Raw genomic sequence first — 13620 nt, 5'->3', positions numbered from 1 at the left:
CGTCACCGCGGCTCAGGCCAATCAGATGGCCGGATGCCGCGATCCTGTTAGACGGGCAACTGAACATGTCTCCCGTCATAGAGGTAAGCGGGTGGCACGGCGGGGGCTTGTTTTAAGGTAAGTATTTCATAATGAGCTAGTATGCGGTGCATACTAGCTCATTATGGGTTTCTCTTTCAGGTTGAAAAAAATAAAATAAAAATTGGGTTTACAACCTCTTTAATCTGCCTGCTAACCTGTATTGTATTAGGTCAGGCACAATCATGGTGCAGTACTCCTTCCATTGACATCAGACAGAAAAAGAACTATGGATTCCACCCAACTAGAAGTTTACAGCCCTCAATATGCAGTGTTGCTAATCATTCCCTAGTGGAGGAATATTTAAATGAATCAACTCAGTTTAAATGGCAGTTCACAGAAGGAAGAGCATCAGAGCCCACCAAAAATGACTTGTGGGCCCCAAACTGTCCTGACCGCACCCCTGCGCTAGAACCCATGAGAGGTGGCCTCTGGTCTATGATTGACCCACCGATTTGCCCTAAACCCTGCAATGTCTAGGATTGCCCTATGAGCTGCACAGAGCCATGTGTTCTGCTCAGCGACCTCAGCCCCTCCCTCCCCCTCTTCTCCACCTCTTTGCTGTGCATTGCAGTAAACGTAGTGCGCATGCCCATTCTAAGGTCTATAAATAGCTCATGACGTCACCTAGAAATATTCCCGAAAGACACGCCCCGGTCCCGCCCACTCATAGTGCGACCCGGGTTGCAGTACCGTTAGGAAGCAGAACCGGGATCAGCTCGGAGAGGCTGATCGAGAGAGAGAGGCGAGCACTGCCAGCGACACCGACACCCGCCCGGAGAACAGCATGGCGGACCGGGAGCAGCTGCTCCAGAGAGCCCGTTTGGCGGAGCAGGCGGAGAGATACGAGGACATGGCGGCAGCTATGAGAGCGGTAAGTCAGAGGAGGAGGCAGAAGATGGCAACGTGTAGGGTGGAATGCATGTGTTACTACCTATAGCAGTGTCCTGTATAATGATCCTCTATAGGCACACTCATTCTGCATGCCCTTATACATGACAGAAAAATGAAAGGACATCTATGGATGATCATTCCTAATGTATGTATAATGTATCACAATCCACTCCATGTAAGGGAAGCTCCAATCTTGCTGCATAGAGTTACAATGAATGAAAAATGGCATTCTGATGACCTGAGATCTGGATAAGCCAGCCAATGACAGTCTTTGTAGGATGCGGTGAGGTGGTACCCATCAGTGCAGTGCAGGATGCTATGTGTGTGTGCCCAATGATGGGGTGGGGTACCTTGTGCCAGGCTGGGTCCCTGACCATTGGCAGTGTTTGATTTTGGCTTGAGGGTATGAGCTGCGTGTGTGTCTGGGGGGACACGTCTGGCCGGCTCCATCTTTATCATACTATAAAAACCATATGCAGGGTAGGACAGTGGATCAAAAAGGACACTATGTCCCAAAACCATGTCATAGGGGACTTTCAAGGTGTGACCGGTCAACAAATTACAGCCAAAATTTGATTAAAAAGTTATATATATTTTTATTTCTTAAAATAAAAAAAATTAGAGAGAGAGAGATAGATAGAGAGAGATAGATAGATATAGAGGGATAAAGAGATAGATATAGAGGGATAAAGAGATAGATAGATATAGAGGGATAAAGAGATAGATAGATATAGAGGGATAAAGAGATAGATATAGAGGGATAAAGAGATAGATAGATATAGAGGGATAAAGAGATAGATATAGAGGGATAAAGAGATAGATAGATATAGAGGGATAAAGAGAGATAGATATAGAGGGATAAAGATATAGATAGATATAGAGGGATAAAGAGATAGATAGATAGATATAGAGGGATAAAGAGATAGATAGATAGATATAGAGGGATAAAGAGATAGATAGATAGATATAGAGGGATAAAGAGATAGATAGATAGATATAGAGGGATAAAGAAATAGATAGATATAGAGGGATAAAGAGAGAGATAGATAGATATAGAGGGATAAAGAGAGAGATAGATAGATATAGAGGGATAAAGAGAGAGATAGATAGATATAGAGGGATAAAGAGAGAGATAGATAGATAGATATAGATAGATATAGAGGGATAAAGAGAGAGATAGATAGATATAGATAGATATAGAGGGATAAAGAGATAGATAGATATAGAGGGATAAAGAGATAGATAGATATAGAGGGATAAAGAGATAGATAGAGGGATAAAGAGATAGATAGATATAGAGGGATATAGAGATAGATAGAGAAAGAGGGATATAGAGATAGATAGAGAAAGAGGGATATAGAGATAGATAGAGAAAGAGGGATATAGAGATAGATAGATATAGAGGGATAAAGAGATAGATAGATATAGAGGGATAAAGAGAGATAGATAGATAGAGTATAGATATAGATAGAGGGATAACGAGATAGATATAGATAGATAGAAGGATAGAGGGATATATATATATATATATATATATATATATAGTGCAGCGCAGCCTGTTCCCATGTGAGTGTTTTTTCCCTGTCTAGAGTGCAGTGATGGGGTGTGGTGACCTGTCTATAAGTGTCAAGGGATAGCCTGACATCCTAGTTTTTGCCTAAGGATCGCATATGTCCTATGGCTAAAGACGTCCCGTTTATTGGTTTTGCTCCTGGTCTCAGTCCCTCCATACTGAAAATCATTTCACGCTTGTGTTTTGCAGGTCACAGAACTCAATGAGCCATTGTCTAACGAAGACCGGAACCTGCTGTCCGTAGCATACAAAAACGTAGTTGGTGCGCGAAGGTCTTCATGGCGAGTCATCAGCAGTATTGAGCAGAAGACGCTGGCTGATGGGAATGAGAAGAAGCTGGAGAAGGTGAAAACGTATAGAGAAAAGATCGAAGCGGAGCTGGAGGCTGTATGTAATGAAGTCCTGGCGCTGCTCGACAAGTTCCTCATCAAGAATTGCAATGACTTCCAGTACGAAAGCAAAGTTTTCTACCTGAAGATGAAGGGAGATTACTATCGTTACCTGTCAGAGGTAGGCTCTGGGGATAGGAAGCGAAGCGTAACGGAGGCATCTGAAGCTGCATATAAGGAGGCCTTTGAAATTAGCAAAGAGCACATGCAGCCTACTCACCCCATTCGTCTAGGCCTAGCTCTCAACTTCTCAGTCTTTTATTATGAAATACAGGGTAGCCCCGAACAAGCTTGCCTCCTCGCCAAGCAGGCCTTTGATGACGCTATCGCTGAGCTGGACACGCTAAATGAGGATTCCTACAAGGACTCCACCCTCATCATGCAGCTCCTGCGTGACAACCTGACCCTGTGGACAAGTGACCAGCCCGACGAAGAGACCGGAGAAGGCAACAATTAAAGAGGGTGTTGCGTCTTGCTACAGCCCATTACTTACCCTCTCCCCTTCACCACATGCCGAAACCCCCCCCCTTCCTTTCCCCCACCGCTGCCCCTGACATGTCCCTGTGCTTATCATATCCGTATCATTGGCACAACTGCTCATACTGCTGCGTGCCCGGGGAGACGGGCTCTCGTGGCGTTCTCTTGGGCATTGCTGGATTGCGTTGGCACATCAGCCGTTTCTCGGGTTGCCCTCGCGTTGTTCAGGGGATAAGGGAGGCTGCTGTTTCAGAGAGGCGCCCGCACTCTCCTTGCCGATAGGGCACTTACGGGCTGGAAAGATGCAAAGTGGTCCCGTTTTTATTTTGTAAAGAAATTGTTTTTAGTTTCCATTTGTGCAGCATTCCCTTTGCATGTAAATGCCTCCCCTCTGATCCCCTTCCCACAAAGAAGGCAGCGCACAGCTCCAGCTGTGATTGGCTGCAGTTCCCCAAGTGGGAAATGGGGGTCCACCTGTTTTTGTTAGCTAACAATAGACGTTTTTAAATGTGAGCTTTGTGAAGTTTCTATTTGCCCTTTTAACTTATGGTGTTATAATTCTGCACCCCTCCTGAGTTTGAACGTCCTAAAAGTTCCTGTGTTTTTTTTTTTTGTTTTTTTTTTTTTTTAATTTTATTTTTTTTATTTGTTTTCTAATCACTTAATTATTCTGGTAAAGGGCCTCATTATTTGGTTGTAAGCCAAGCCTTGTGTAGGACAGTCCTTATCAGGACTGGCTGCATCTGCACAGTGTGTATTAGCCTGTTCATGATGGATGCCAATAAAATGCCAGACACCCAATATAAATGTTTTGAAAATGCGTGGATGAAATAAATGCTGCTTTGAGGATATTATTTTTGCTTGAGCCTCTTTGTTGATAAAATGAACCTAAAGAAGCACTACATATCCCTTATTTTATAGGTCAGAGCTTCAGTCACTGCACTGGCTTCTGGGTAGGATCAAGAATGAATCAATAATATGGTACTACACACATCTGCCTTGTGGTTTCTTGCAATAAAGCAATTTTATTTTCTGTGGGGATGTCTATATCTGCCTTATGTACTATTAATTTTACATGCACACACCAGCGAGTGCCCATTTTTTAATTTATTGTGGTATTACATCACGTAGTAGTAACCTAATGAAAGCATTTCTGGTTTAGAATCGTTGGTCCTAGCATTTTTTTTTTTTTTTCATTGTGTGTTTTTAAGCGGAACTCCACTGTATCTGAGCACCACAAACTGAAAACGCTATTTAATTCTTTTTTATTATTCACAGTAATCCCACCCATCCGCCCATGCCTTTTTATTTATTAAGAAATCACTTTAAAAAAACTCTCCCTAGCACTTCTAGCCATGGCCATCTTGAGTAAGGGCAGATGCTTGTAGCATTTACTTCCTGGAATCCACCTGCCCTTAGCCGAAGCAGAAACGAGGGTGGGCTTACCTGAGAAAGCCAGATGAAAGAAAAACAAAAATGGCCACGCAGGCTCATGGGTTGTATGACATCATTTTGACCTAGGTAAGAAACCAGGAAGCAACTAAAGAAATTTTTGCAAAAAAATAAAGAAATGTTAAAGTATATTCGATTTACTTGTTTTAGCTATTTACTAAGGATAGGTTCACCTTTTGAACATGTTACTGGTTTCTATGTTCAAGCAGTTCCCTCTCCCTTTGACTGAAGGTGGGGATTCCTCTTCCCTGCAGCCACTGTCAGATTCAAAATCAGCGTGGTTCAGCTGCATCCTTCATCCACAGGGATCTGTGAACAGATAAACTACAAGTCCTGTCTTCCACTGTGGCAGACAGACTCATAGCTTTAAAGAGGAAGTAAACCCTCCTCTGACACTTTTACCTATAGGTAAGATGCATACTAGCTCATTATGTGTTTCTCTTTCAGCTTGTAAAAAAATAAAATTTAACTGAGTTTACAACCTCTTTTAATGGACTGCGCACATGATTGGCATGCTCGTAGTCTATTCACGTTTCTTATAGCTCTGAAACTGACAGTCCATACAGGGGTACAGGCACAGAGCTTTGGGGATGAGTGTGCAGGGGCCTGACATTGCACCCACGATCCACAAATCCCAGGTGCAACGCTCTGCAGGCTCCTGTGAAAAAAAATTATTTTTTTTTTTCTGCAAAAATATGTACGTTTATTATCTTTTTCTTAAAGGTGATCTTATCCTTTTAAAAATAGGTAATGTTGATTGTGAGAGTTTAGTTCTTTAAATAAAAGCTGACCATTCCAACTTGAGATAAAATAGCTGTTGATTTAAGTGGAAGTTCACTTTTTCACAAAAAATAAAAAGGTAAAACCAACATGTTACACCCTCAAACCTCCATCTCCCCCCTCTCCAGTGTCCACACTGTACTTGCTTCCATGCATGGTTTAGCTTTTACTGCCCCCCAGCCAGTGCAATTGTCTGGGATTTGAAAGCTGTGGGTTCTTCCACTTCTTAGGGATGCTGGAACAGATAAAAGCAACTCCGATTGGTCAAAGTGGTCACTTGCCAGTGCAGACCAATTGGAATTGCTCAGATCCATCCCAATGTCCCTAAAAAAACAAAGGGGAAGAAGACCACAGCTTTTAGGCCCCTGCACTGGTTGTGTGGACTGTGAAAGCTAATCATCCATGGAGGTAAATGCAGGGGGGGATTAAGATGGTGTAGTGCAGCATGGGCCCACTAACAGGCCAGGTTTGCAAGATAACTGAAATACATCCCAGGTGATAGAATTTGCTGCTCAGTGATTGCAGTATTCTAGTCTGCATCTCCCCAAGGTAATACTTAAAATTTGGCCTGTTAGTGGGCCCTGAGGACCGGAGTTGAGGACCACTGGTGTAGTGTACTGTTTGTGTGTTGGGTGTATTTTTCTTTTTTTTTTTTTGTAAAAAGGTGAATTTACACTGTAAGTCCCATGTGTTTTTAATGATACCATATCTGGTCCAGTCAACTGATTTCACATATAGCAATTTGAAAATAGGCTAGCTTTTTTTTTTTTTTTTTTCTTTTGTTCAAACTAGACATGGTTAATTTTTATGCAGTGACAATGCAGGCTTACCTAGATGAAATGCTATGCTGCACAATTGTACATGTAAAAACTATTCCCAACCATCAATTCACTTCTGGCCTCCTTACCTGCCTTTCTGCTCCTTGGTTTAGATACAGAGATAAGTCTGCACTATACCTAATAATAGGTATGATTGATGGCTCATTCCTGTCTTTCAGTGTGCACTCCCATACACATTACCATGTGTTTGTGGTACTTTTTATTTTTTTTACAGAGTTGCATTTGCAGTGTGTTTTTATATGCACAAAAAATGCTGTACTTTTTTTTTTTTTTTTTTTAAATGCACCACAATATTAGTCTCATTTAAATACATTTATGTTTCTTGTATATGCCTTTGTACAGCATTTTTGACTGCACCTGGTGTAAGCAAGCCTTGAAATTGGATCATGCTGCAATTAGTTTTTTTTTTTTTTTTTTGCCTAATCAAGAATCATAGAATCTTAAAAATGCTTACTAGGCTTCCTAAACAGAAAATTGTACAGCTATTATCATTGTTAACTGGGAAACGTTATGTAGATGTTTTTTTTCTTCACGTTATTACACAACCTGTCTGTTTTTTGTAAAGTAGCTGATCTAAACCAAGAAAACTGCATCTCCATTTTTTTTTTAGGAATTCTACATTGACTACTATTAGGTAAATACACTTCCATGCATGTTGCATGATTGGCACACATCCTATAATGCGTGCCCCTTGCACTTTGGCGATGCAGCATTGCTGAGTGGTCTTGGATTTCTTTGGATGTGACCTGAATAATTCATACTGCAATACAGGTAATGGAAGAGATAGGGAAGGTCTATACTAGTTTCCACAGCAACAGAATGAGATTTATAGAAGCTTCTGTTTCCATGGCAATGGGACTGGAGGGAGTGATGCTGCAGAACACATGCTTTAGCCTGAGCTGCAACTGTTACAATGTGTCTGATATCTGCACAGCATTCGCATTCTTATTCCGTTACAATGTGTCTGATATCTGCCCAGCATTCACATTCTTATTCCGTTACAATGTGTCTGATATCTGCACAGCATTCCCATTCTTATTCCGTTACAATGTGTCTGATATCTGCCCAGCATTCCCATTCTTATTCCGTTACAATGTGTCTGATATCTGCACAGCATTCACATTCTTATTCCGTTACAATGTGTCTGATATCTGCCCAGCATTCCCATTCTTATTCCGTTACAATGTGTCTGATATCTGCCCAGCATTCCCATTTTTATTCCGTTACAATGTGTCTGATATCTGCACAGTATTCGCATTCTTATTCCGTTACAATGTGTCTGATATCTGCCCAGCATTCCCATTCTTATTCCGTTACAATGTGTCTGATATCTGCACAGTATTCGCATTCTTATTCCGTTACAATGTGTCTGATATCTGCCCAGCATTCCCATTCTTATTCCGTTACACTGTGTCTGATATCTGCACAGCATTCACATTTTTATTCCGTTACAATGTGTCTGATATCTGCCCAGCATTCGCATTCTTATTCCGTTACAATGTGTCTGATATCTGCACAGCATTCCCATTCTTATTCCGTTACAATGTGTCTGATATCTGCACAGCATTTTCATTCTTATTCCGTTACAATGTGTCTGATATCTGCCCAGCATTCACATTCTTATTCCGTTACAATGTGTCTGATATCTGCACAGCATTCACATTCTTATTCCGTTACAATGTGTCTGATATCTGCCCAGCATTTGCATTCTTATTCCGTTACAATGTGTCTGATATCTGCACAGCATTCCCATTCTTATTCCGTTACAATGTGTCTGATATCTGCACGGCATTCCCATTCTTATTCCGTTACAATGTGTCTGATATCTGCACAGCATTCACATTCTTATTCCTGGTCGTATTTGTTCACCTAATTTTGCCATCTTGCAAACATAATATATGTGGAGTGGCTACTGATATGTCAATATAGATTCGGTAGTAAACGATGTTCCTTGTGTAACTTGCAATTACAAAGGACACTCCAGCAGCAAATGGGCTATCTCATACTGTAAATCTTTTTCTGTGATTACTAGGAAGGATGCACTAAAGGTAGTTTAAAGCTGTCACCTTAGAGACAGTGTGATGTCACCAGTTTTCCATGGAAACGGTTTTGTGATCAAGCTAGATAAAGCAGACAGCATTTATGATTGTCCAAGGTTGCTGCTATGACTGGCATCTGCTGTTGCTCATGATGTGAGTGGCATCTACAGATAAGGAATATGCCCTGGACATCGTTATTGAGCTACGTCATAAACCGTGTCAAATCCTAGTAAGGCGTAGATAAGCTAAATGCAGGGGAAGTTTCATACTGACCTACGTATGAAAGGAAATTCATCTGGTCCTTTTTCTTTTCCTATTTTCAGTATGCAAGTCGGAATGGTTGCTGTAGTCTAGGGCAGTGGGGCACCCTTTTAAAATGATAGACAATCTCAAGGCACCCTTTAAAATTATGGAAAGTCGAGGCACCCCATTCTAAAATGTAAAAAACGATTCTAATAGCTTTACACAATGCAGCAACATCCACACATAGGACACCCAACATTAGAGGTGATTTATTCTTCCAAAGCAAATACACCTTTGCACACTGGTACTGACTAGTATTCCAATGTTTCTCTTCTCCATCAGTCAGCTGATGTCACCCCAGTGCTGAGGGAGAGGAGCACAGGAAGGTCAAACAAGAATGCTGTGGAAGTAACAGACATCCTCTTTATTAACTGAGGACACCATTGGTCGTTAGGATGCCAGTGTCTAGAAAGTGGTAATGGTGCATAATGAAAACCTGTGGCTTTGTGTAAATAAAAGGCAGGCTTGGTCCACCTGCTGGCTTGTATACAATGTTTGATAAGCTTTTAGGCATTATGCCAAGGCACCCCTGAAGAAACCTCAAGGCACCCTGGTTGAAAAAGGCTGGTCTGGTACATCATTTTTCCCTTTGATAAATACAGTCAAATAATAAGGCCTGTACAAAAGAACCACTCAATTAACATGTTTGAAGTTGCATATTGGCTACAATGGAAGAATTATGCTACCTTAAAGTGGTATTAAAACCAAAAATGTATTGTATTGCAGTTTACCAATCCTTAGATGTGGTGGCTGTATCATTTTTATTTTACTTTTTTTTTTCCATTCTGCTTTCACCTGGGGATGTGGTCAGTAACACACCTGTATTAGTGAGACACAATGCTGGAGGAATGAGAAGAGGAGGTACAGCAGCATTGCCAGTCAGGGGGGAGTGGAGTGTTAAATGTATTAGTAGGTTTAGAACCACCTCAAAAAATTAAAGTCAAACTCCAGCTCACATTTTATCGGTTACAGCAAACAGTTTTTTTTTTCTATTTGGCATAAGTTTTGCATGAATAAAAAAAAAGCTTATCATTTTAATCACCCCTGCCAATGTTCTATAGGTTTGTCTAATCCATGTAAATTAATATATTTTGCTGGAGTGTTTGCTGTGAAAATAAATAAGAAGCTGTCTGGATTACTTGAAGAAAGGAAGCCTATAAAAGGGAAACTAATACAGCATTTACATCTAAGAATTGGTAATCTGCAATATGATATTTGCTTTTGGGTTTAACACCAAAAGCTTTACTTATACCCCCACAAAGCACCTATACCTTTGATGTGCAAATGTATACTAGTTCTGTGGCTGATTGAATGCAGGTAAGTCAAAATCTAACAATAGACCCAGATATCAGTGAAGTAATTAAGCAGGGTATACGTGTATAATTTTTTTTTTTTTGCTCGCTAAACCAGTGTGTTGATCGAAGAAAAAAAAAAAAAACCTCAAAGATCCCTACATCAACATGAAGGATTGTATTGTATTCTGACATGAAGGACTCCCCCTTCCCATTGGAATACAGAGATCAGCACTGCAGCCATTGGCTGCAAGCGTTGACCAGAGGCTGGTTGATAAACTGGCTACACATATACCAAAATTCAGCTTTAGTTGTCAGCTCTGACAGACATTTCTAAGACTGGGTTCACACTGAAGCCTAAAATTCGGACCTGATTCACACCTGAAATGGTGAAAAGGGACACATCTGACCCCCTGCTGCGACCCATGGCCGCGGCATATGTGAACGGAGCCTAAGTCTGGCTGTACATTGAGAAAATTTTGTCTAGTTCCCGAACCAGCTAAAATTTGAGCTGTAGGTGGCCCTGTTGGCACCACTCCACCTGATATTCTTCGGTCCAAAAATTTAAATCGCCAGGCAAAACATTTTTTCTGAACAATGCCTGTATCTAATTAGATGCAGGTATGCTGTTTAATAGTTAGCATAGTTGTGTCCATTTAGTGGAACCATCAGAAAAGTGTTTTTCTCTAGTGTAATCAGTTGGACAGCTTGGTATATCAGTCAGGTGCAAGCATCCATTCTCTGACAGCTAGGAAAGAATATCCTGTAGTTATGGTGATTATCCATCAGTCATTGCATAGATAGAAAGGTGAGACTATCCAGTGGCCATCAGTCATCCACCAAGGAATGGCTATCCAGTGGTCATCTATTAGGGCTCTTTCACACGGTCTGCTCCGTAGGCGGATCCGTGTTGCTCAGCTGGGATCGATCCGCGATCCCCGCTGAGCCGGGCGGATGACAGCTCCGTCTCCGCTTGCAGAGCGGAGAGGGAGGTGTCTCAGCACCCGCTGCCCTCTATGGGAGATCAGATGAGAGCGGACCGCTTGTCCGCTCTCATCAGATCCGCTCCGATTACTGAACGGATGGAAAAATAGGGTTTCCATCCGTCCAGATTTCAGCACAGGATCGGATGCGGATGACAGCGGGTGTCAGCGGAGGTGTCTCCGCTGACATCCGCTGCCCCATAGAGCTGCATGGAGGATCCGATCAGATCCGCCTAAAAAACTGACAGGCGGATCTGATCGGATCGCCCGTGTGAAAGAGCCCTTACAAAAAAAAAATTGCGCTTTGATATGGTTTCCCTGTCAGCACTGTCTGTGTTAATGGGGGAATCCCTGCGTCTTCTGGTCCTTTTCAGGTTCAAATTCAGCCAAAAATTCTGACCTGTTTCGCACATGAAACGGCAAACAGACACGCACCAGACCCCCTGCTGTGAGCCACGGCCACAGCTAGTGTGAATCCAGCCTTAAGCCCCGTACACACAATCAGATTTTTGAACGATCTGTCGTCTGTTTTTTGTGGCATGCTAGTCTGATGTGGAAATTTTCCCGTATGACAGAATTCTACTTCAGAAGTGATGTCGTGTTGGATTGCTTTGTATGTGTTCTTTCATCTCTGAGCATGCCTAGTCTTGCTCTTAATATTTTTTTCCATCAATCTGTACTAATGAGACGAAAATCGGACGTTGTTTTGACGGACGACAAAAATTTTATAGCCTGCACATCAGGATTTTGTCAGCCGAAAAGTCGGAGTCGGCTGTCGAAAGCACCATATTAACAATCTGAAAATTGGCAGATCAGTCGTTGGACGAATTTTCCCTACAGATTTCTTATCGTGTGTACTGGCCTTAAGAGCCGGTTCACACAGGTGCGACCCGACCTCGGAGCGGCCGGCACGGACTTCATATCATTGAAGTCAATGCAGGTCGCTCCCGGTCGCCCCAAAGAAGCTCAGGACCCTTTTTCTAAGTCGGAGCGACTTGTGTCGCTCCTATGACGGGTCCTGTGCTACTCTATGGCTGGTCGCCAGACAAGTCGCCCCAGTGTGAACGGGGTCTTAGTGTTTTTAAGAAACCTGCCCTGTTGAGTTTTTAAGAAACCTGCCCTGAAAACACATTGTATCTGCCATTGCAGTGTTCTGAAAAAGCTGGTTGACTGGATGCCCTACTGATCCTTTTCCTTTAGGCCCCTTTCACAGTTGTACGACTTGGGACTGCAAAGTCGCATGACAAGTCGTACTCCATGATTTCCAATGAGTACTGTTCATATCTGTGCGAATTCAAGTCTCAACGACTTCAAAGTAGTCCCTGCACTACTTTGGTCCGACTGATGCATTTTAAGGTCCATACAGGCATTTCTTCAAGTCCAGTCAAAATCGCACGACTCTTAGGTCGCACAAATGTGAAAGGGACCTTAGTGCTGCCATAAGAACTTGGGTAAATAAGGCAGCATGCATTGCATTTAAAATGGATGCATTTTTTTAAGGTAGGTGACTACATACATCTGTGTTCATTGTATTTTTTCCATTCCGTACTGCTGAGATCTCCTCATACTGCTTATACAGTATGTAGCAGTGAGGCAGCAGAGTGATAAGTCAGAAAGGAATGTTCTGTCTGCTGAAGGTCAGTTATGAGATCTGCATGCTTGGTCCTACTTCTCAGAGAACAGCAAGGCCAGGGCAAGACGCTGGAAGCAATGCAAAAAGCAAAGCAGATTCTCCGGATAAAATCACTTGCAAGCAATTGAATCTCTAATCACTATATGTTAACGTTGTAGGTGCACGTCCAGTAAAATGGCGCTGCCTAAATTTCAAGGTGACTACTAGGTTATATGTGGGGAAAAAAAACATTCCTACTCCTGTTCTGTAAAGAAGGCTAAGGAAAATACACTATAGGAAAGAAGCTAGACGTGGCAGTTTTCCAGAATAAATGTCATTTTTATAGTCTCTCTTACTATATATGGTAACAACTTGTTAATAATACTAATAAGAGATGGCAACATGCAGTGCTAGCAATCTAAAAAGTGTATGAGTTTCTCCAGCCCAGAAATTTCATATACATAAAACATTTTGTACTATAAACATGTCAGCTGCCATAGCTTCGCTTTCCTTCTGAAAATGCTAGATACCTGGCTGTCATTCTGAACCAGTGGTTTCTGTTCTTTATAAGTCACTGATGCAGAACACAGATCAGGACGTGTGACATTCCTGATCTACATGCTTGTTATGGGTCGGTGTCTAAAATTAGCACTTTTTTTTTAAATTTTATTTTGTTTTTTTAGTTCATATTTTTATTTTGTTTCCAGAGAACATTTTAATGTGTGAAATAATGCACCAGTGTTCTAAAGGTGGGCAGTGGCTTGGCCTTGAGGAAAAACTGCTCAGTGCAAGATTGGACACAAAGGTGACATACAAGTTTGACTTTCAAAAGGACTATATAAAAATTATCTGTTAAAACTTACCAGGATCTGTGATAATGTGAATATGCAGCACCCGAAAAAACCAAAA

General features: G+C 41.8%; 1 protein-coding gene across 1 annotated transcript; it reads left to right on the top strand.

The window, feature by feature from the left end:
* Positions 1-723: 723 nt before the first annotated feature.
* On the top strand, positions 724-4265 carry YWHAH (tyrosine 3-monooxygenase/tryptophan 5-monooxygenase activation protein eta). Its single transcript, XM_082257493.1, has 2 exons — positions 724-952; positions 2735-4265. Exons 1-2 carry the CDS (start codon positions 866-868, stop codon positions 3389-3391), a joined length of 744 nt encoding a protein of 247 aa, XP_082113619.1. The 5' UTR covers positions 724-865; the 3' UTR covers positions 3392-4265.
* Positions 4266-13620: the final 9355 nt, after the last annotated feature.

This window comes from Pelophylax lessonae, assembly GCF_965119305.1.
Source record: "Pelophylax lessonae genome assembly, chromosome: 1".
Classification (NCBI taxonomy): domain Eukaryota; kingdom Metazoa; phylum Chordata; class Amphibia; order Anura; family Ranidae; genus Pelophylax; species Pelophylax lessonae.
The sequence above is the reverse complement of the archived record's forward strand: the minus strand, read 5'-3'. Positions and strand labels throughout refer to the sequence as shown.

What these genes read in the sequence shown, in the direction of transcription:
- YWHAH (XM_082257493.1), top strand. Translation starts at nt 866, where the DNA reads ATGGCGGACCGGGAGCAGCTGCTCCAGAGAGCCCGTTTGGCGGAGCAG. An exon ending in TGGCGGCAGCTATGAGAGCG is followed by an intron (nt 953 to 2,734) that starts GTAAGTCAGAGG and finishes TGTGTTTTGCAG; the next exon opens with GTCACAGAACTCAATGAGCC.